This window comes from Rana temporaria, chromosome 6 (genome assembly GCF_905171775.1).
Source record: "Rana temporaria chromosome 6, aRanTem1.1, whole genome shotgun sequence".
NCBI classification, from domain to species: Eukaryota; Metazoa; Chordata; class Amphibia; order Anura; family Ranidae; genus Rana; species Rana temporaria.
In genome coordinates, this window is record NC_053494.1 from 112,962,651 (window position 1) to 112,987,421 (window position 24,771).

Sequence of the window (24,771 nt, forward strand, 5' to 3'; positions counted from 1 at the left end):
CTTCTTGGGAAAGCACAGTAGTGACAATATTTCTTACCTTCGAATTTCATCACTAGGCCCAATATGTCAATAATTGTAATAATACTGTGCATACCCCTTTTCCAACCACAAACAAACTACCTAACTGTCTTTTTTTTAAGGGAGTCACAAATACAAGGCATTTCCCTGCACATAATAAAACATTAGGGTCTTCATTACGTCTGGATATTCCATTGCGGTTTGTTACCACATACAGGTTACTTAAAGCATATGTAAATCCAAGAAACAAAATGTAACGGTCACCACCGTTTACGACCTTCCATCACATCCAAGACAGCTTATCGACACTCCAACCGACAGGACCCGTTCCCATTTCATTTGCCCAGAATCAAGACGAGACACAGCTCTGTGCTTGTTCCAAATGTAATGATACTTTAATGGTTTCTTCTCAGCTTTTTATACAGTACAAGGCATTAAAGCAACAATGAGATCTCCACCCCCCTAATCACACACTAAGGCTAATTACTAAACATTCCTTAATTAACAGCATAACAACAAAACACCTTCACCCACTGAGTTCCCTAGGCAGACGTTTCGTCTCCGCATACAGCTTGACACCTATTCACACCTCTGAGCATCAACAGGCTGTAGACAGTGTTATCACACATAAACAGTATTTAGCATGCATAATTAGAGTTCTGGGAGCAGACCTGGGTTAACACCTTTACACAAGGACAATGGAATGTCTTCCAGGAGCCCTGACTCAATTAGCATGTCACTAGTCAGGGCTAAGCATAGAATGAGTCACTATTGACTGGTTGGGCCAACATCTTGCAGTATCTCAAAATCCTGCAATACGAACTATCAGTGATGTCCTATCTCATGTAATACATGAATTATGATTCACTTGCCACCCCATGCCCAAAAGGCACAGGGTGGACTCAGACCCAAGAGTTATCAGTGACACTGACACAGGAGTATCCCCCATCCTCACAAAGTCTCTGGGTGTCCCGGGTCATTCCCTTACATCTCTCCCCTTTCGGTGGGAGACTGGCACAGGAGGAGACCCTGAACGGGTTGACTCCGAAGTCAGTCAGTAGATCCAGTCCTCCAATGCTGGTATCCATACCGTACCCCAAATAAATTGCTCCAAACAGAGCATTACTCACCCTGCCAACCTCTGTCTCTCTCAGAGAACACGCCTGCCGCTGGGGAGAGGCCTGGACTGGCCCTTCTCCCTGGAGTCCTTTCAGCCGCTGGAGAGAAGACAGGGTGGCTGGGCTCAGTTCATCATGCTGCTGGGGATCTGGGCCAACTGGCCACCATTCCTGGGGTATACCAGTGGAGACTGAAGTCCCATCCACTGGTGGTAGAAAATCCCCAGATGCTTGCAAAGCAAAGCCGACATCCCCCTGTCTCTGTGACGCACCATTTTCTGGGGTTGTGTCAGTGGAGACCACAGTCCCATCCACTGCCCCAGGAACGCCCTCTCCTGCTAGGTGAGAGCAGAGACTTGTGGCACTCTGCTCCGTTGCCAGCCCTTCTGCTGGGTCGCTTTGAGGGGAGACCACAGTCCCATCCCCCGATGTCAGCTCAAGCTGCAGTTGTGTGTCACAGCCAGTATCATCCTGCCCTGCTGCCAGGGATTCAGCTGGGGGTAAATGCTTTACCACCACAGCTTGTTGCTGGGGAGAGGGGCCAATTGCCCCGGCTCCCTGGAACTCCACTTCCATGGTGACTGGCATCTGTACCTCTCCCCTCTCTTCAGTTGGTGCTGCTGTGACTTCTGCTGCTGCAGCACCTCTTTGCTCTAGCCAAGTGGCATCCACAGCCGCTATAACCCGGTCTATGATCTCCAGTGGAGGATTAGGTCCATACTGTGCCAGTCCACGTCTAACAGCCTGGTCAAAAAACTCTTCATCGGGTGTCCTGTCTGTTACGCTGGGCCTCTCAGCTCTATCCATTTCGACAAGTTGTGCGATAATGTCCCTTCTCTTACGGTTGCAGGCCGATCTGCCCCGGCTCTCCAGTAAGTCCTTGAGGGAAGAGAGCTTCAGCCGTTCATACAGCGTCTCCATCGTCCTGTGTCCTTGTAGCCGTCCTTTAAGCGATGGAATTATCCCACTGCTGTGCAACCACTGTAACGGTCACCACCGTTTACGACCTTCCATCCCAGTCACGACAGCTTATCGACACTCCAACCAACAGGACCCGATCCATATAAATTTCCCAGAATCAAGACGAGACACAGCTCTGTGCTTGTTCCAAATGTAATGATACTTTAATGGTTTCTTCTCAGCTTTTTATACAGTACAAGGCATTAAAGCAACAATGAGATCTCCACCCCCCTAATCACACACTAAGGCTAATTACTAAACATTCCTTAATTAACAGCTGTAATGTTTGGGGGACCAGCTTGATCGCAGGACACAGGCTTTTTAAATCAAAACTAAGGTTTATTAAACTTAAATGGCTTAGCAGCAGCAAAAACAAAGGAAATAACAGTCTCACCGACTTGTACAGCTCAGAACTGCTATCGCAGTTAAATAGTCCTTGCAGGTAAGTCCTTCAGTAGCAGGCTTTCAGGCAACACACTGCCAAGTCCTTTCACAGCTTTTCATAGCTTCCACAGCTTTCCTTGTCCACCATTCACCATGCATAGACTCTCCTACACTCCTTCACTCTCACCTGCACTTCCTGTCTGCTTTAAACTACTTCCTTACACAGGTGCGTTAACCCTTTCCGTTCCCTTAAAGGCACCACAGTCCAAACAGAGGGGAAATATAACGTCCTTCCAGGACCCAGCCATGGCGTCCTGTACATATCCCCCCCCTGTGCCCCAACGCCAAGGAGGTGGAGGCAACAGTGGAGCTCAAACAATGGACTCGGGAGAGGGCATCTGCATTTTGATGCAGTCTCCCGGGCCTATGCTCCACTATAAACTTAAACTCTTGGAGCGCCAGGAACCACCTGGTAATCCTGGCATTAGTCCCTTTACCTTGCCTCAGCCACGTTAAAGGGGCATGATCAGAAATTAACCTAAATTTCCTCCCCAAGAGGTAATATCTGAGGGACTCCAGAGCCCACTTAATGGCCAGACACTCTCTTTCAATAATAGCGTAGTTTTTCTCCGCTGGTGTCAACTTCCTACTGAGGAAGACTACTGGGTGCTCCTCACCATGAACAACCTGTGATAATACAGCTCCCAATCCTACATCGGAAGCATCAGTTTGGACAATGAACTCTTCAGAAAAATTGGGCGCTATCAAGACAGGGTGTTGGCACAGTGCTGACTTGAGCTCCAAAAAAGCCTTCTCAGCGTCTGCATTCCACTCCACCATGACCGATTTCCGGCCCTTAGTCAGATCGGTCAATGGAGCCGCCAATGTGGCAAAGTTGGGTACGAACCTCCTGTAGTATCCCACCATGCCCAGGAATGCACGTACCTGCTTTTTTGTGAGGGGGCGGGGCCAACTCTTTATAGCCTCTACCTTGCTGACCTGAGGTTTCACCACCCCTCTACCCACAATATAGCCCAGGTATTTCACCTCCTCCATTCCCAAAGCACATTTTTCAGGGTTTATTGTAAACCCCTCTTTCCAGAGAGAGTCCAGTACTGCCTGGACTTTGGGCAAGTGTGACTCCCAGTCTCTGCTAAAAATGACTATGTCGTCCAAGTACACTGAGGCATACTCCCGATGAGGTCGTAAAATCCTATCCATTGCTCGCTGGAACGTGGCTGGAGCAGTTTGCAGTCCAAAAGGCATTCTTTTGTACTGAAAACTCCCCTCTGGAGTAGAAAAAGCAGTTTTCTTTTTAGCAGCCTTAGTTAATGGGATTTGCCAATACCCCTTGGTAAGGTCTAACGTTGTGATATACCTAGCTGGACCTAGTCTCTCAATAAGTTCATCTACCCGGGGCATGGGGTAGGCATCAAACCGTGAAACTTCATTAAGCTTCCGGAAATCATTGCAGAATCGCAGAGTCCCGTTGGGCTTTGGTACCAACACAATCGGGCTCGACCACTCACTCTGCGATTCCTCAATGATCTCCAGGTCCAGCATCTTCTTTACTTCCTCTGAAACGGCCTTCCTTTGAGCCTCTGGGATGCGGTAGGGCCTGACAAAAACTTTGACTCCAGGTTCCATGATAATATCATGCTCTATGATACTAGTTAGCCCCGGCAAGTCTGAAAACTTCTCTTTATTTCTCTGCAAGAACTCCTTTGCCTGCTGACTTTGGTATTTAGATAGGGTATTTGCTACTTGGACACTCTCCACCCCAACCTGTGGCTCAAGCCTTGCACTAGCCAGGGAGGTCACCGGTTCCCTGTCTGTCCAGGGCTTTAACAAGTTGACATGATATATCTGATACGGTTTCCTCTTGCCTGGCTGGTGGACTCTATAATTGACCTCTCCCACTTTTTCCACAACTTCAAAGGGTCCTTGCCACCTGGCTAAGAACTTACTTTCCACAGTGGGAATTAGCACCGCTACTCGATCCCCCACTTGGAAGTGCCTTATTTTAGCAGCCCTGTTATAGACCTGTCGTTGAGCCTCCTGGGCTTTTTGCAAATGCTCTTTGACTAGCGGCATCACGGTTTGGATCCTTTCCTGCATTTGGGAGACATATTCCAGGACACTCTTATGCTGAACAGGTTCACTTTCCCACTCCTCTTTAACCACGTCAAGAAGTCCGCGAGGTCTCCGCCCATATACCAACTCAAAGGGCGAAAAACCCGTGGAGGCCTGGGGCACTTCCCGGATAGCAAACAGGAGAGCTGGTAACAGGCAGTCCCAATCTTTCCCATCCCTTTGTACCACTTTCTTGAGCATAGATTTAAGGGTCTTATTAAAGCGTTCCACCAACCCGTCCGTTTGGGGATGGTAGACCGATGTGCGTAGCTGTTTAATCCGGAACAGCTTACACACATCGGCCATAACCCTTGACATAAACGGGGTACCCTGGTCTGTGAGTATTTCCTTGGGGAAACCAGTCCGTGTAAACATCTGGAATAATTCCCGGGCAATGGCCTTTGAGGAGGTATTCCGCAGGGGTAGCGCCTCAGGATATCGGGTGGCATAGTCAAGAATCACCAATATGTAGGAGTGACCTCGAGCTGACTTTACCAAGGGACCCACTATATCCATGGCTATCCTCTCGAATGGGACCTCAATTATGGGCAGAGGGACCAAAGGGCTCCGAAAATGAGTCACCGGAGCGGTCAACTGACAGGTCGGACAAGAGGTACAGTATCTCTTTACCTCTGCTTTCAGACCTGGCCAGTAAAACCGGTCGGTGATCCGTGCCTCCGTTTTTTCAACTCCCAGGTATCCCCCTAACACATCGTTATGGGCCAGGTCCAGAACCTTTCGTCTATATTGTTGGGGTACCAACAATTGCTCTACCACATTTTCTCTCTCCTTGGTAACCCGATACAGCAATTCATTATATATTGCAAAGTGTGGCCACCTCTCATTCGCACCTGGCTCTTGGGGAACCCCATTTACTACTACAACTTGTTCCCGTGCATGGGCCAAAGTGGGGTCCTGCATCTGAGCAGTCCCAAATGCCCCCTGGGGAACACCCAAATCCGGCAGCGCAGGGGTAGAGGCCACTTCCTCATCCTCTTCCCCCAGCATTGCCCGAAGTGGGGAAGGCTCCTCCCCCTTAGGGTTTTGATAGGTCTGTGGACCACATATCTTGACATTCTCAATAGTATCAACACTACTTTCATCACCATTAACCCAATCATTAGCATTTTCCTCATCTGGGTCCACATTAACATTTGGCAGTTCAGGGTTATCCCTCTCAGCAGCAGGAACAGGGGGGCTAGTTTCTCCCCAGTCTCTGAACTGTTCTCCTTGTTCCTACAGTTTTGTAAACAATGGACAGTCTCGTCCTATTATAACATCATGCACCAAGTTCTTTACCACCCCCACCTCTTGAGTAACAGTGCCACATGCTGAGGCGATAGACAACGTAATGAGCGGGTACTCTCTAGTGTCCCCGTGAATGCACACCACCCGTAAAGTTTTTCTTACCGGACCGATCTTCCCAATCACTCTAGGATGAACCAGGGTTACCATGCTTCCAGAGTCCAACAAAGCCCGGGCAGGGAGGTGGTTCACTTGGACTTCACACTCAAACTTTTCCTCATCCAGGTCGAGGTGTGTAGTGCACACTGTATGGGCACAAAAAGACCCCCTCCGAAGAACCCCGCATTCCATGGGCTCCTCTTGCAGTGGGCAGTGTGTCCGGGTATGACCCCAGGAATGACATCGCCAACATTGTACATCCCCTCCTCTCCGAACAGGAACAGAACGCTGAGGAGGTACCGGGAGTGACTCTTGGCCTTCCGGGGTGTTTGTCCCAGGGCTCCTTGGAACATCCTTTCGAAGGGCAGCAGTTGGTCGAACAGGCCGTGGCAGACTGGGCCCTATGCGCTTGGTAGGTCCGAGCAGGTCCTCCACCACTGTATATCGTTCCACCATCTCAACAAGGAGGTTTGCTGTTTTGGGGTCTCCATGGCTGACCCACCGTTGAAGGTCATCTGGCAGGGACCTCAGGTATCGGTCCAGCACGACCAGCTCCACGATTTGGGGGCCAGACAACACCTCAGGCTGCAGCCATTTTTTTACTAGTTGCACTAGGTCGTGCATTTGAGACCGGGGTGGCCGATCTGGATGATATTTCCATTGGTGTACACGTTGGGCCCGAACGGCCGTAGTCACCCCCAGACGAGCCAGAATTTCTGCCTTTAACTTTTGATAGTCTTTAGCATCATCTGGTGGCAGGTCAAAGTAGGCTTTTTGAGGATCTCCAGTGAGAAAAGGAGCAATGAGGCCGGCCCACTGGTCCTGAGACCATCCTTCTCTCTCCGCTGTCCTCTCAAATGTAGCAAGAAATGCCTCTACATCATCGCTCAGGGATAATTTCTGTAGAAAATGGCTTGCCCTCACAGTCACCTGGTTGCCAGGGGCAACAGCCGCTTGTTCCCGAACCTGAGACAGCTGCTGGACTGCTTCCTTTAAAGCCGTCACCTGAGCCTGCATAACCCCTTGCTGCATCGCTTGCTGGGCCGCCAACAGGCGAGTATTTTCTTGCTGCAGAGCCAGCGCCTCTTTGTGGTAAGTTTGTTGTGCCTCCAGCTGGGCTGCTAAGCGCTGATTAGCTTCCTCATTGCGAGTCTGCGCTTGCATGTTAGCCAAGGTCAGCTGTTTAATTAGCTCCTCCATTGCTTCAACTTTCAATGTTTGTGCAGCTTTAACCCAGGACATAAATTCAATGTACTGTCTCTTTAAATGTCAGTTCAATATAAAGTCCAATGCAAAAAGAAAAAAAGTTTTTTTTTTTTTTCTCTTCTTATGCCTGTTATTCTGTCCTGCCCGCATTCGAGCACCAGTGTAATGTTTGGGGGACCAGCTTGATCGCAGGACACAGGCTTTTTAAATCAAAACTAAGGTTTATTAAACTTAAATGGCTTAGCAGCAGCAAAAACAAAGGAAATAACAGTCTCACCGACTTGTACAGCTCAGAACTGCTATCGCAGTTAAATAGTCCTTGCAGGTAAGTCCTTCAGTAGCAGGCTTTCAGGCAACACACTGCCAAGTCCTTTCACAGCTTTTCATAGCTTCCACAGCTTTCCTTGTCCACCATTCACCATGCATAGACTCTCCTACACTCCTTCACTCTCACCTGCACTTCCTGTCTGCTTTAAACTACTTCCTTACACAGGTGCGTTAACCCTTTCCGTTCCCTTAAAGGCACCACAGTCCAAACAGAGGGGAAATATAACGTCCTTCCAGGACCCAGCCATGGCGTCCTGTACACAGCATAACAACAAAACACCTTCACCCACTGAGTTCCCTAGGCAGACGTTTCGTCTCCGCATACAGCTTGACACCTATTCACACCTCTGAGCATCAACAGGCTGTAGACAGTGTTATCACACATAAACAGTATTTAACATGCATAATTAGAGTTCTGGGAGCAGACCTGGGTTAACACCTTTACACATGGACAATGGAATGTCTTCCAGGAGCCCTGACTCAATTAGCATGTCACTAGTCAGGGCTAAGCATAGAATGAGTCACTATTGACTGGTTGGGCCAACATCTTGCAGTATCTCAAAATCCTGCAATACGAACTATCAGTGATGTCCTATCTCATGTAATACATGAATTATGATTCACTTGCCACCCCATGCCCAAAAGGCACAGAGTGGACTCAGACCCAAGAGTTATCAGTGACACTGACACAGGAGTATCCCCCATCCTCACAAAGTCTCTGGGTGTCCCGGGTCATTCCGTTACACAAAATGTTATATATTGTGGCTTACAAGCCTGTAATTGTGGTGGCTGTATTTGTTTTCATTTTTCCAGGCTAAGATCCTTTTGAGCAAGTACAGAAAATACCTGTTGACCTTATCAGAATAGCAATGTCCTTTTAACTTCTTGTAGGATGAACTGGAAACAAAAACATTTTTCATGTGTAAACAACCAATCTCACCACCCCGTATATAATGGAGATGAACACAGGCAGACATATTTGAAGCCCAGTGAGTGGCTACCATGGCTCCTTGTATAGGTATACTGAAGGAGTGAGTGCGGCCACCCAACCCATTGAAGAGAATTGCATTAATTACACACTAGTATACTGCAATATACTACATTTTTCTTTGGGGATTCAGATACACTTTAAGGGAACCCCTTCATGTGATTTGCACTTTTTTTTTTTGCTAATGAAGTCTACCACATCTCCCAGTGTTTAAGTTGTGTGCTGAAGTGTTTGTTAGCATCTACGGTACTTGTACAGGATTAGGGTTCCATTCTAAAGGAATGCCACCGCAACACACCATATTGAGCGTCACTCAATTAAACTGGGCTTTGAAAATATAATGATGTGTGCCAACTTAGTGTTGCCAAAAAACATGCCCCAGAATGTCTGAAGTAAAATTAGGAAACGGATCAACCATATTTGAAGAAAGATGCAGGTATCTTTTAGGGTTGACATCAGAAAATGTTATGCACTTGCTTACTACTGGTTCATCAAGGTTGAATGATATGCATTTCATAAAGATCTGAATCAACTACATTTTTGGAGAAAAGGGAAGTTTTGTTAACCACTTCCTTACTGGGCACTTAAATCCCCTTCCTGCCCAGAGGACTTTTTGCGATGCGGCACTGAGTCGCTTTAACTGCCATTTGCGCGGTCGTGCAACATGGCTCCCAAACAAAATTGACGTCCTTTTTTTCCCACAAATAGAGCTTTCTTTTGGTGGTATTTGATCATCTCTGCGGTTTTTATTTTTTGCGCTATAAACAAAAATAGAACGACAATTTTGAAAAAAAATATATATTTTTTACTTGTTGCTATAATAAATAGCTACATTTTTAAAAAAAAAACATTTTTATCCTCAGTCTAGGCCGATATGTATTCTACATATTTTTAGTAAAAAAAAAAAAAAAACGCAATAAGCGACTGGTTTGCGCAAAAGTTATAGCGCCCACAAAATAAGGGACAGAATTATTATTTTTTATTATTTTTTTTTACTAGTAATGGCGGCGATCTGTGATTTTTATTGCGACTGCGACATTATGGCGGACACATCGGACACTTTTGACACATTTTTGGCACCATTCACATTTATACTGCGATCAGTGCTATAAAATATGCACTAATTACTGTATAAATGTGACTGGCAGGGAAGGGGTTAAAACTAGGGGGTGAGGAAGGGGTTAAATGTATTCCCTATATAGTGTTCTAACTGTGGGGGAAGGGGGGTGACTGGGGGAGGTGACCGATCTGTGTTTCTATGTACAAGAGACACAGATCGGTCTCCTCTCTCCCTGACAGCACCGCTGTCTGTGAGAGCCGGCAATGAGAAATTATCTCATATGTAAACATATGAGATCATCTCTCATTGGCCGCACAGATCGCCTACCAAACGGGCACTCCGATTGGCTGTTCACAGCAATCTGTGATTGGCTGTGTCCAAGGCACACGGCCAGCACAGAAGTTCCCCGCTGCGCGCTCGGGGAACGCAGAAAGGGGCGGCCGTAAAAACACGGCGCCCCAGAGAAATAGAACCACCCTGCGGCCGTATATAGTCGTACGGCCGTCAGGAAGTGGTTAAAGTAGGCAGTGAGACTTATTTATAAGGGCTTGTTTTCATAGGCTTTGGCCTTTTATAATTAACATCTATTTGACATCAGTTTGAGACTCTTCCGAGTCAACCAAATTGATTGACAGGTGCATTTCATTTGTATAGGATTAAAAAGCTAATTTGAAGTGATTTATGAATACATTGTGGCTGTTGACACAAGTTAGTATAAGTTGTTACATTATTTTATGTAAAGCACATTTGCAGATGTTGAACTATGGCTACTACTAAGTAGTAATACACTATTTTATTTCATGTGATTTCTTTTTTTATTGTAAGAGTAAATACAGTTGTGGACATGCTGGAAATGGATCAAGTGAAAAGAAATGGATCCATGGAAAACAGATTAGTTTTCTTGGAGGAACAGGTAAAATATATGTTGATATTGTCTCACAACATGTTTTTAAAGTATCTGAGCAAGAACATAAAGTGCTATTTAAAAAACAGTTACTGGTAAGGACATAGCTAGTTAAATGAACTTTATGTTTCCACTAGAAATAGCTTTGGTTGAATTATTGGGTGTGTTCAACAAGCACATCTGCAAACTGTGAAATTTATTGTGAACCCCATTAAAGTAAATGGTAGGGGAATCTTGAAAATAATTGCTGTCCATTTTCAAAGCTAATGGGCAAAAGATTATCAAAAAAGAGCATACGTAGCTGGGCACTGCCAGGTAGAACATGTACCATTTTATTAAAAATACCATTCTGCACTGAGAAGCTTTCTTAACCCCCCTGACGGTAAACCCGAGCGTGACTCTGGGTTGGTTTTACAATGTTAGGATCGGCAAACCCGAGTCACGCTCGGGCTGGACGGGCTTACCTTTCGCTGGATCCACAGGCTTGGTTTACTCACCTTGTCCCTGGATCCAGCGATGCCACCCGCTGTGTGAGCGAGCGGGACCTCCTCGCTCGATTCACAGTCCCCGTGTGACGCCGATCTCCGTTCCCTGCGACGTTACGACGCACGGGGACGGAGAACGGCGCCAAATTCAAAAAAGTAAACAAACACATTACATACAGTATACTGTAATCTTATAGATTACAGTACTGTATGTAAAAAATACACACCCCCCTTGTCCCTAGTGGTCTGCCCAGTGTCCTACATGTACTTTTATATAATAAAAAATGTCATTTCTGCCTAAAAACTGTAGATTGTCCAAAAGTGTCCCTTTATGTCAAAAATGGTTTTAGATCAGCTAGAAAACAGCGATAATAAATTATAATCACTTGCAGAAATGTGCGATAGCGATTTGCGGGGAAATTCGTCATAAAAAAAATAAAATAATGACAGCGACAATTCTGCAACTGCAAATTTCAGTGATTTTGAGTTGATTACATTATTGAATAATTTTTATTATAATTATATTATTATTTGTTATAATTATTTATAATTATTTATTATATTATAATTTATAATTTTGTTTTAAAAAAAAATCATACCCGGGATGCCTACAAGACTCTTGCTTGGTCAGATTTAAGTGAGTTATTTCTAAAAATTACAGGCCTACAGTATAAAACGCCAATTTCCTTGCAAAATAAATGTACTGCTTTTGGTACGTAATTCCAGACAGAATCATACCGCCAGGGAGGTTAATAAGGCTCAAAGTGGTTTCAAAGTCAAAACGTTTTTTACCTTAATGCATTCTTTGTTACTATTAAATGGCATTTACCAGCTAGCTTTGTTCTTTTTGTAACCAAAGTCATTTTCAAGGGATTGCCAAACAGAATGCATGAGGTGCTGTACACTGCACTGGCAGACATGCTCTAACACAAACCAAAAATACCATTTAGCAGGAAGCAGCTCTTTTAATAAGGCTTAAAGTAGAGTTCCACTCAAAAGTAGAACTTCCACTTATCTATCTCCTCCCCCCTCCGGTGCCAAATTTGGCACCTTTCAGGGGGAGGGGAGGGGGAACAGGTACCTGTTTTTGACAGGTACCGTTCCCCACTTCTGGAAAACGGGGCCGCAGCCCAGTCTCTCGGAAGTTTGGCCCCCTCCTCCTTCCTCCGCTGCTGGACCAATTAAAAAGTGCAGGGTGGTTCGCACATGCGCAGTAGGGAACTGGATGTGTAGCTGAAAGGCTTCACTGCTGGGTTCCCTTACCAGGAATGGCGGCAGTTGCACCCAACAGCTGATCCGAAGATCAGCTGGGGTGCTGAAATTGTGGGCTCCCTGGACAGGTAAGTGTCCATATATTAAAGTCAGCAGCTGCAGTATTTGTAGCTGCTGACTTTAATTTTTTTGTGGGGTGGCTTGACCTTTTCCTTAAGTGAAAGACTAAAAATTCATGGCTTCTTTTAATAACATGCTTAAAAGATGCCTTAAACCTGCACGTTAAAGGCATCCCTGTAGGATGTAAATAACTGAACACAGCTTCTTCTTTTTCACTAATATAAAGTTACATGTGACACAAATATTTAGTATATATTGATCCATTCTCCTTATTCACTAACATAAGTGAATATTCACTTTCCAAAAGAGGTATTCTTTATAACTTTAATGTTGTTGCTGCAGTGTTGTGGCTAGTGAAGAATGTTGCATCACCACTTCTTAAAGCACACAGAAGAAGTGCATAAATTATTGCAGGGGTGCCCAACCAATGGCCCAGGGAACACATGTGGCCCGCGGAGCCTTCTGATGTGGCCCATGACCTCCTGCTCTAGGATGGCTGGTTGGCAAGCCCAGATTGCAGGTTGTCGACCTGCTATCTCAGAGCATCAGTGTTGTGAATGAAGCCGGCAGTAGAGGAAGCAAGTGGCTTTTCAGAAAGTGCATCATACCTGCAGGATATAATAGACGTCTATGGCAAAGCGCAGCTAACTACCGGGAAAATCACAGGAACACTGCGCAGCACCCACTGTGTGGGTAGACTGCAGACATTCAGTGTAAAAGCAGCGTTAGGCCAGTTTCGCGCGAACGGTCCATCCAGAAGATGTAAACAGACTTTTTGTCAGTTTACACCCTGCTTACCTCCAATCCAATCTGCTTAAAAAACAGAAGTGGATCCACCCCCTTCCATCTGTTTGGATCAGAGGGCCCATAGAGTAGATTGGGCTGTGCCTGTGTCTGCTTTGCATATGCAGAGTGGATACAGGCCTGTCATCTGCCCACTCCGCTCATTGTGGCCCGCGACTGGTTACTAAGTCGCTTAAGTGGCCCTCGGCCTTCAAAAGGTTGGGCACCCATGAATTATTGTTACTAGATGAATAATGGTTCATTCATGACCCAGAATATACTTTTCAATATTTCTTGCTCATAGCTGTGGGAGTGAAGAATGTCTGCTACTTTAATACTGACAATAAAAAGACTGCTGTGCTAAGAGCTATGGAGATTTTATTGTACGATGCATCACATAAATGGCTGACTAAAGCCTCGTACACACGATAGGTTGACCAGAGGATAACAGTCTGAAGGACCGTTGTCTTAGGTTAGCCGATGAAGCTGACTGATGGTCTGTCACGCCTACACACCATAGGTTAAATAACCGATCGTGTCAGAACGCGGTGAAGTAAAACACAACGACGTGCTGAAAAAAACGAAGTTCAATGCTTCCAAGCATGCGTCGACTTGATTCTGAGCATGCACGGGTTTTTAACCAATGGTTTTGCATACTAACGATCGGTTTTGACCAATCGGTTATCAATCTATCTGTTACATTTTAAAGCAAGTTGGCTTTTTTTTAACCTAAGGTTAAATAACCTATGGGGCCCACACATGATCGATTTTGACTGATGAAAACGGTCCTTCAGACTGTTGTCCTCTGGTTAACCTATCGTGTGTACGAGGCTTAATGCTCAGCCAGTGCAGTTGGCGACATTACTTCAGGGGAAGTAGACAGTTAAAATAAATGCACTAAATACAATTGTACTTGAATGTTCAGCTGTTCTGCCTATATAATATGACACCTCTAGTCACATAAATAAACTAACCAATCATGTTAGAAATAAAGCCCAAATGCTTGTTGCCTTCATTTTATTACAACATGCCAAATTAAAGTTTTGCTTATACTGTCAACACAGTGCTGCATTTAATTATGTATTTTTTATTACATTTTTGGGGTTAATTGTTTGGCTTTTTTCAGGCATTAAGATCTGCTAAAGCCTTAAACTGGATCGTTAATACACTCCTCGATAATGGGTTTGGCTCCAAAGAATCTGCTCCTGTTGTCGGTATGTAACTAATGAATATACAGTATGACAATTACTGATTTAAATTGAATAACTTAAATCTATACCTTAACGTTTATTCAGTATACAAACAGTATGTACAGAAGGTGTACTTACAGTATTTAACTTCTGAATGTTTAACCTAACTTGAAGTAAATCTATTAGGAACATATACAGTATGATTCAAATCGAGCATGGTGGGAAAATTGTGTTAGCAGAATTTACAAGTAAAAATAATCAATAAATCCACAGATATAGGTTAGTCAAAGATTAGACATGTGCACACTGAAATATTTTGTTTCGGAATTTCGGTTTTGTCGGAAAAATACATTTATTTAGTTACTCCCAAAATTTGTTTTTATTTATTTTGTTTTGTAAAAAAAATGCGTTCGTCCAAAAAACAGAATTAATTAAGGTCGAATCTGTCCATTGAAGGCTTCTTAAGGCTAAGAAGATTCGACGAAGCAGCTAAACTGTACGACGCCGTAATCGTACATTTCTGGTCGAATGCTCCGCCCACAAACTATAGTAGAATTCTAATGTTGTATGACTAGTAATAATTATCTTTATTAATTATTATTACTAGTCAACCAACATTAGAATTCTTCAATAGCCTATGGGTGAAGCATTTGACTGTAAATGTCTGCTCGCAGCGATCATATGTTTTTAGCTGCTTTGTCGAATCTTCATGTCTCTATAATATCAAATCTTTTCTCTCTTTTCTAATGTGCCTACCCTAATATAGTTAGGGTAGGCACATTAGACCACGCCATTGTCACCATCATGTCGAATATTCTTTCTATATAGAACTGTTGTCGCAACAAAATTAAAATAAAGCATTTTCCTGACGCATTCATGGCAGCACACACTGGGTTGTGACTCCGCCCCCACAACCTGACAGGATTGGTTAGCTATAAATTTGAAGGGGAGACACCCGGCATTATTCTCTTTTTTTATCCTCACCTGACAGGACGTGGACGTACAGCTTGTCTCCTACCGCTATCGCCCCTGCAGGTTCAGCCTCTCCTGTTTGGAAGTCCCCCTTGTACAGTCTCTAATAGAGCTTTTATAGGGGGAGCCCCGCTCTGGTGGTCTCAGGGGTTAATCCCGGCAAGTTCCTGGCATGTATACAAGCTTTAAATAAGCTTAGACCGGCAGTGTGGCTCTCTAACTATTTCTCCCCTTTCTCTCCTGGTGCTTTGTAGTGCCCCTGAAAGTTTGTATGTCAAAGGCTTTCCCTATTGTACCCCTGAGAGTTTGTATGACCAGGCCTTCCATATTGTGCCATTCATTTCTCTTCCCCTCATGTCACTGTGTGCGCTTGTACCTTTTTTGTTCCTTTCCAGGCAGGCTCTCTGAGCCATGTAGTCCCTCGCATCGCCGCGCTCCTCGGGCGTACTGCGCATGCGCGCAGCACAATGATGACGCCGGACACCTCCCTCGCCCTCATCCAAGATGGCGACGGGACGCGCGGGACGCTACGGCGCATGCGCGTACGCGTCATCAGCGCCGCGACGGCGGCGCCAATTTTAAAAAAAGCCTGAAAATTTCTTTTTTTCCCTGAGGCTGCTGCTTTGCTGGAATTCCACAGGGATTTCTCCCAGGGTATGCAGGTGCTTCCCTTTCCCTTTGCCTATACCTGGTTAGGTGTTTTGTTTGCTTATTTTGTAACTTCTGTTGCTTTCTTCCAGTATATCCCTCTGCTGCTTCCCTGTGATTTTCATGGAGCCCACTGCCCTCGCAGACCACTACCAACAAACGAGGTATGGAGACCATCACTTGTGTGGTAAGTAGAGAAGAGACAAAAAAGAGAGCCGGCCACTAAACACTGCCTATCTGTTGCAGTCCCATCAGGCCAAGAGACGCAAGCCCACGGCGCAGGGAGAGGTCCAGGCATGCATCAAGCAGGAGGTCCCGTAAAAGTCGGTCAAGATCCTCCTCCCGCTACCATCGATCAAGGCACAGCCGATCACGCCGCAGCCGTTCCCGTCATAGCCGGTCTCACCGCAGATGGTCTCCCTCATCCCACCGTGAGCATTATCATACCCGTCCTGCAGCTAACGCTTGCTGGGTGTGCGGTGCTACTGCTTTGCCAGGAAAGCTAGCATGTCAGACTTGCTTTAATGAAGCAACTAGAGAAAAGGAGACGAGCGCCAGGATGACTACAGATTTCTCCTCCCAACAGCTCGTGGGGGAGTCAGCGCAAGAATCAATGTGGACTTCAGTTCCTTTGGTCTGTGATGAGCCCACTCCGGGCACTTCATCCGCCTCCGGCCCATATGCCCAACTAATAGAGGCTCATTCTGATCATGAAGATCGAGAACTTGTGTCTGGATTTGACTTCTGTCTAGTCGAACCTTTTGCCCGCTCAGTCAAGGTGACAATAGGCTGGGAAGAACCCGTGACGGAACCACCCAAGGTTGGGAAATATTTCCCCGAGTTAAGGAGGGACCCCGAACTGTTTCCCTTCATCGACGAACTGGAGGACCTCATTAAGGAGGAGTGGGAGAAACCGGACAAGCGTCCCGGTCTGTCCAACAAACTCTCTAAACTATACCCTCTGAAAGATTCTAAAGTCGCTTCCCTCATTAACGCTCCCGTGGTGGATGCTTCTCTTATGCGACTCGCCAGGCATGTCACTCTGCCAATAGAAGACGCAGTATCTTTCCGGGATGTTCTCGACCGTAAGATCGACCTAGAATTAAAGAAGGCTTACTCCACCTCGGGGGGCGCATGTAGACCAGCTATTGCTACGGCAGCTGTCGCCAAGGCCATTTCCGCATGGGCAGCCAATGCTGAGAAGGTTCTCCTAGAAGGTGCTGATCGAAGGGATGTCATATCCTCCTTGCAGGAGATCAGGCTAGCCGGTGACTTTATGGCGGGGGCCTCGGTGGATATCATTCGTTCCTCGGCCAGGTCCATGTTAGCCTCAGTTATGGCCCGCAGAGCCTTATGGTTAAAACCTTGGGTCGCTGACGCGGCTTCAAAGGCAAACTGGTGCAGGATACCATATGATGGCACAAACCTGTTCGGCACAAAATTGGATTCGGCAATCTCCAAGGTCACGGGTGGAAAATCGGGGCTTATTCCCTCCGACAGAAGACCCAAGCCTCAGAAAGGTCCTACCTTCAGGCGTAATCTGCCTGAGAGGTACAGGGAGGCCAGATCCTATCGTCCCGGTAAGGAGTTCAGGAGAGAATGGAGACCTAATCGCCCACCCTTTACGAGGGGGCAGAAGCCCAAGGTCACTACTGCAGGGGACCAGCAGAAGTCTTTTTGAAGTCTTGCCTGCCCACCCAGCTCAGGTGGGCGCCAGGCTCAGCAGTTTTGCGCAAATATGGTCAAACCACATAGAAGATCCATGGACCCTTTCTACAATAAAGCATGGCCACAGATGGAACTTTATAGGGGTATTGCCTCACGCTACCTTTCAGCCCACCAAAATACCGTCTTCCCTAGACAAAAGGAGACTGTTCATGCAATACATTTTAGAACTATTGCAGAAAAGAGCTATCATGGAAGTTCCTTCGCACCAAAGAGGCAGGGGATTTTATTCCCCTCTCTTTCTGGTTCGAAAGAAATCAGGGGACCTTCGGCCCGTACTGGACCTCAAGCGGCTCAACAGAAGGATTCAAATAGAGGCCTTCAAGATGGAGAGTCTCCAGTCCATCCTCCTGGCAGTAAATCTCGGGGACTGGATGCTGTCGATCGACCTGTCAGACGCCTACCTCCATGTGCCAATACATCCCGCATACCAGAAGTTCCTGCGCTTTTCCATCGGCCAACATCACTACCAATTCCGATGTCTACCATTCGGGATCTCCTCGGCTCCCAGGACGTTCACGAAGGTTATGCTTCCCCTCATAGCATTCCTCAGAGAGAAGGGGCTGCGGGTGCATCATTACCTGGACGATATCTTGCTTTTGGCCACAAATCGGGAGACTCTACTCCTCCAGCGGGAGATCCTAATCTCGACCCTCCAAAAGTTTGGCTGGTTAATCAACTGGCGAAAGAGCAGCCTTCAACCATCACAGTCCATGGTTTACCTGGGGGCAGAATTGGACACGAAACAGAACAGGGTACAACTGCCCTTAGAGAAGGTGAACCCCTTAATCCAGAAAGTGCGGAATCTATTGTCTTCCAGTCTCACGTCTTCCAGAACCTGCCTCAGTATGCTGGGCTCGATGTCATCCACCATACCCATGGTACAATGGTCCCAATGGCGCATGAGAACCCTGCAGAACACCTTTCTCAGGCATTGGGACGGAGCATCAATGCACCAACCCATCAGCATCCCCAGTCATGTAAGACACTCCCTTCTGTGGTGGACTTGCCCTTCCAACCTCAGAAGATTCAGGCCCATAGCTCCTCCGGGAACCGGAGATAGTAACATCCGATGCCAGCGAGAGAGGTTGGGGGGCTCACTATCTGGATCAGACAGCCCAGGGTCACTGCCACTTCCCTGCTCGGGGGACAGTCTCAAATATACTGGAGCTCCGAGCGGCATTCCAGGCCCTCTTAGCCTTTGCGCCTCTTCTTCAGGGGAAGAGCGTCCTAATTCGGTTGGACAACAGGGTGGCGGTAGCCTACATCCAGAGGCAAGGCGGTACCCGAAGCCTCACTCTTCTGGAAGAAGTTCGCCCCATAATGGAGTGGTCCCAGATACATCTTCTGGACCTGAGAGCAGTCTATGTCCCAGCAGCACAGAATACGCTAGCCGACTTTCTGAGCAGAGAACTTCTATCCAACAACGAGTGGTCCTTGAATCCCCGGGTGTTCACCGTTCTAACGGAAACCTGGGGGGTTCCGGAGATAGACCTGGCAGCAACACCAGCGAATGCCAAGTGTTCGAGATTCCTTTCCAGGGTACCCTTTCCAACAGCGGAGGGGACAGATTGCCTCCTTCACCCATGGGACTTCAATTTGGGGTACATCTTCCCCCCAACTCCTCTAATAGCGAGGTTTCTGTCGCGACTACGAAGGTCGTCGGCCACAGTAATCACAGTGGTACCATTCTGGCCGAGGAGACCGTGGTTTACGACGCTCCTGCAGCTCAATACCCGACCTCCAATCCACCTTCCAGTTACGGCGGATCTCCTACTCCAAGGTCGGTCTCCCCATCCAGCCCCAGACAGGCTCCACCTGACAGCCTGGAGGTTGAGAGGGCTAGACTAAGGGAACAGGGATGTTCCCAAGCGGTTATAACAACCTTAATGCAGGCCAGGAAACCCTCCACGAACTCCATTTATACCAGGATTTGGGAAAAATTCGCCCAGCTGGCGCAACTCAAAGGTTGGAACCCCGTCTCACCCGATCCTTACCAGATCCTGGAGTTCCTGCAAACGGGAATTGACAAGGGACTAAATTCAGGCACCCTAAAGGTACAGATCTCTGCTCTGTCCGCCAAAACTGGCACCAGGTGGGCCTTGCATCCTTTGATCATCCAGTACATGAAGGCATGCGTAAAGATCAGACCACCCAGAAGACCGTCCTTCCCGTCCTGGGATCTTTCGGTGGTCCTCGAGGCGTTCTCCAATCCTCCCTTCTTCCCACTCAACTCGATTTCTCTATGGGATCTGACCTTAAAGTTATCCTTCCTCATCGCCATTGCCTCGGCGAGGAGAGTGTCGGAGTTGCAAGCTCTCATGTCTAAAGAACCATACCTGATTTTTCATCCCGACAGAGTGATTCTGAGACCATCAGACCGTTTCCTGCCCAAAGTTACTTCGGCCTTCCATTACAGCCAGGACATCGTCTTACCATGCCTTTCTAATGAGAATGGCGAACCTCATGCCTTGGACATTAAATCTACACTTTCCAAATATCTGTCGGCTACTACTCATCTCAGATCAACAGACGCTCTCTTGATTATACCTCACGGGGCCAGGCGAGGTCAGGCGGCCACTTCCCGCACCATCGCCTCTTGGCTGGTCAGAGCTATTGGAAAAGCGTATTCCACTCAGCAGATGGAGATCCCGGAAGGCGTCAGGGCACACTCAACCAGGGCAGTGGCAACCTCTTGGGCAGCATATTGTGGTGTTTCTGCGGAAACTATATGCAGAGCAGCAACCTGGTCTTCCAGGCATACCTTTATCGCCCACTACAGGGTGGACGCCGCTCTCTTGGCTACGGCCGAATTTGGCAGATCTGTCATCAGGGCCAATTCTTCTGCTCTATAGGGAATAAAATACTTTTGCATTGAACCCTCCCGACTGGCGAGTTATTTCCCAGTGTGTGCTGCCATGAATGCGTCAGGAAAACGGAAAATTGTATACTTACCTTTCCGTAATTTTCCTTTCCTGACGCATCTTCATGGCAGCACACAGCTGCCCACCCTACTGTTCAATGATGATATTTACGGAGAATAATGCCGGGTGTCTCCCCTTCAAATTTATAGCTAACCAATCCTGTCAGGTTGTGGGGGCGGAGTCACAACCCAGTGTGTGCTGCCATGAAGATGCGTCAGGAAAGGAAAATTACAGAAAGGTAAGTATACAATTTTCCGTTTTTTATTTTGGATCTTTCGGATTTTGGATTCTGCATGTTCGTTATCATTTGTTAAAACGAACACGAAAATCCCTGAAATTCGGATGAAAATGCATTTGGACAAAAACGAATGTACAAGTCTACCAAAGATAACGTTAGCAGCTTATATCTCATGATCCACTGATTGTTTGGACTTTTTCCTGTGCTGGATGCAATGGGTTCTCCTTCCAAAGCTCCTAGTTAGAGAAAGTTTTAGGAACAAACTGCAAGGACCACCTTATATTTTAAGAACAACTTGAGCCATGCATGTATAATTTAGCTGACTGCGGTTCAGGATTTACTGATCAGTTTGACATCTGATAGCCTCTGCTTCTGTAATTTTTTCATCATATGCATAGTCTGAATTGCAGTGCTTTGTGACAGGGTAGCATAAATCACAACTCAAATTGTGTGAATGTTTATTAGGCTTATACAGGGCTCAAAATTTCAAGTCCTGAGCTACTAGCCAGGCCTCAAGGGTTACTCGCCACCAGTTGCCCTGCCCAACCCCTACCCTTCCCCTAATCCCGCCCCTAAACACGCCCTCATATATTATCTCATGAAATTACACTTTATTGTTCTATGCAGAATTAAGTTCTAAAAATATTAACAACAACTTTATCCATACCCAAAAATGCAGCCTGCCCGTGTCCGCCAATGCAGCCCGTGTCCGCCAGTGCAGACTGTGTCTGCCAGTGCAGCGTGTGTCTGCCAGTGCAGCCTGTGTCCGACAATACAGCCCATGTCTGCCAGTGCAGCCTGTGTCCGCCAGTGCAGCCCGTGTCCGCCAGTGCAGCCCGTGTCCGCCAGTGCAGCCCGTGTCCGCCAATGCAGCCTGTGTCCGCCAATGCAGCCTGTGTCCCGAGCCTTAGTGCAGCATGTGTCCCCAGTTCAGCCTGTGTCCCCAGTTCAGCCTGTGTCCCCAGTTCAGCCTGTGTCCCCAGTTCAGCCTGTGTCCCCAGTTCAGCCTGTGTCCCCAGTTCAGCCTGTGTCCCCAGTTCAGCCTGTGTCCCCAGTTCAGCCTGTGTCCCCAGTTAAGCCTGTGTCCCCAGTTCAGCCTGTGTCCCCAGTTAAGCCTGTGTCCCCAGTTAAGCCTGTGTCCCCAGTTCAGCATGTGCCCCCAGTTCAGAATGTGTCCCCAGTTCAGAATGTGTCCTCAGTTTCAGCCTGTGTCCCCCCCCCCCCCCGTTTCAGCCTGTGTCCCCAGTATAGCCTGTGTCCCCATTTTCAGCCTGTGTCCCCAGTTAAAGAAGTAAAACCAAGGTGCACCAGTAATTGTTTTACCACAGCCCTAATGTACCGCTTGTATCACTCAAAACACAGATGTCAATAAAATAATAAAAGAGACATTTAAATAGAAGAAAGCATATATTACTACTTATATATGTCATGTTTTTCTTCTTTGATGATAATGTATTTTTAACATACATCAATTTTATTCTATATTTCTAAATTATAACACTGAAGGATGATAGACAACCATGTTTTAAATTTGGCTTTAATATTTGACAATTGGTGTTTATCAAAATAAATAATCAATCATTGGTCTATCTGGTCTATGTGCAAGGTATTTTTTGTTAATTATCTTTACAAGGCTCAACCGGTGCTGGTATCTATGGGCCACATATTGTTATCTGAAGTTGTCAAGCGACCGTCTGATCGATATTACTAGGACCTGTGATTGATTACTATGCTAAGTGACCTTTTCAAGGTCAAATTTATGAGGTGAGAGGCCATCTTTACTTTTCAGTGGAGGACTTCTATCTGGTCACCTGGTCTGAATCTGCACCACTTAATTGAAAATCTACATGGATTTCTCTCTTACACCTTCACTTATGGACTTCTTTTTTGTATTATTTATTTCAATTTAATCTTTTTGCGCTGCACTGTTTCACTGTACATTTTGCCTTTGGGAAGTTTTATCTGAATTTATCCTGAGTGCTGGCTAGCAATTTTCTTTTATTATTATTTAAAGTTTTTTTTCCAGCGCTGAATACTTATTTTTTGTAAATTACCTTTATTAACTGTTAAAACTGTACTATTCGTTGAACGACAAAGTTTTATTCACTTTTATGATTTTAGTTCTACTGTATGATAGCTCATATCTTTGTTTACTTGTTTCCTAGAACTACTAGTTAATAACATCCTCACAATGTGATTTGTATCTAGTTAGTTAAACCACATTTCTTGCTTACTTTTGTTATCCTTCCTATAATAGTATCCAGCAAATTGCTTTGCGATATAGACCTAAAAGATAAGGATGAAACACTTTTCGCTCCATGCCATGTTAATTCAAGGAACATCCACTACCCTGACTCAAATGTAGTACGTTTTCCTGTGCCTGATGAAAAAGTTCCCTGGGAGGTAAGTACAGATCCTGGTAATTACTTATTTTTTCCTTCTTCTTTTGGAGTCTACTTTTTCTTCCTTATTAATTTGTAGTGCCAATAGTAGTAGCGTATAACCATATTAACATTTTGTATATTCAACCAACCTGCGCTGATGTGTGTAAAAAACAATTCTATGGGCCAGATTCTCAAAAGAGATACGCCGGCGTATCGCCTTTTACGCCGTCGTATCTCTCAGTCCGCCCGTCGTATCTATGCGTCTGATTCATAGAATCAGTTACGCATAGATAACCATTAGATCCGACAGGCGTAAGGCTATTACGCTGTTGGATCTTAAATGCATTTTTTTTTTGCCGCTAGGTGTCGCCGATGTCGTTTTCCCAATCGAGTATGCAAATTAGCAAAATACACGAATTCCCGAACGTATGCCCGACCGACGCAGTGAAGTTAAGACGTTTACGTAAGATTTGCGACACGTAAAGTTGCCCCTGGGTATATGAGGCGCAGTCAATGTTAAGTATGGCCGTCGTTCCACGTCGAAATTTGAAAATTTACATCGTTTGCGTAAGTCGTCCGTGAATGGCGCTGGACGCCATTAACGTTAATGTCGAAACCAATGATGTCCTTGCGACGTCATTTAGCGCAATGCACGTCGGGAAATTTTAGGGACAGCGCATGCGCATGCGCGGGAACGCGCCTAATTTAAATGATCCACGCCCCCCTAGCCGAATCATTTGAATTAGGCGGGCTTGCGCCGGAGGATTTACGTTACGCCGCCGCAACTTTACAGGCAAGTGCTTTGTGAATCAAGCACTTGCCCGTAAAACTTGCGGCGGCGTAACGTAAATGAGATACGTTACGGCGCCGCAAAGATGCGGCGATCTACCAGAATCTGGCCCTATGTGTCTACACCAAAAATCTAGAGAAAATTAATAAATAATCAGATACACTTGGCCCAAATGCTATGTCTTCCAGGTGTTCCTACGTAATATGAACCAATTTTTCTAAAATTATGACCAACACTCAGACAAATTTAATATTTATTGTCACTAATAACCTAAACTAAAAAAAATGCAGCGCATGCGGAAAAATTACAATTAAATTGTCTCTTTACAGTTTCTATATGCTATGTTATCCAATATGTCCATAATGTCCACATTCAAAGTGACCACTTCAAAGTGCAATCTGGTGATCAAAAGGACCTTATCGAATTGTGCCAATACACAAGGGCTGTTCCCCTCAAAGTGCTCACTCATCGAATATATTTGACCTCTTATAATTAAATAAGCAGGTCAAAACCCACTTTGTAGCAGAATCAGCTTTCTCCACCGTTCTTCTACAGTTGTCACAGAAACCAGAATATGTAACCAGTGGATGTTCAATACACCTCACATATTCCAGGGGTTATAGAAAACACAAGTCAAGAGATGCCCACTCCTACACATTTCATCATTCACCAGACAGCCTCAGCAAGCCAGAAGAAAAGACTTCCTGAGGACATCTGGTGAATGATGAAACACGTATGGGGCGGGACTTCTAGTCTGACGTCGCATCTGTTTATTGGAGCACACACTGGCTCCAGGAA

At 46.0% G+C, this 24,771-nt stretch overlaps 1 protein-coding gene across 1 annotated transcript in view; it reads left to right on the forward strand.

The window, feature by feature from the left end:
• TRPM2 (transient receptor potential cation channel subfamily M member 2) overlaps positions 1–24,771 on the forward strand; it is a 262,145-nt gene that overhangs the window by 209,684 nt on the left and 27,690 nt on the right. Inside the window, exons 24-26 of the mRNA XM_040357186.1 lie at positions 10,424–10,511; positions 14,229–14,316; positions 23,057–23,202. Of these exons, the coding sequence (XP_040213120.1) occupies positions 10,424–10,511; positions 14,229–14,316; positions 23,057–23,202 (322 nt within the window). The remainder of the gene's footprint in view (positions 1–10,423; positions 10,512–14,228; positions 14,317–23,056; positions 23,203–24,771) is intronic.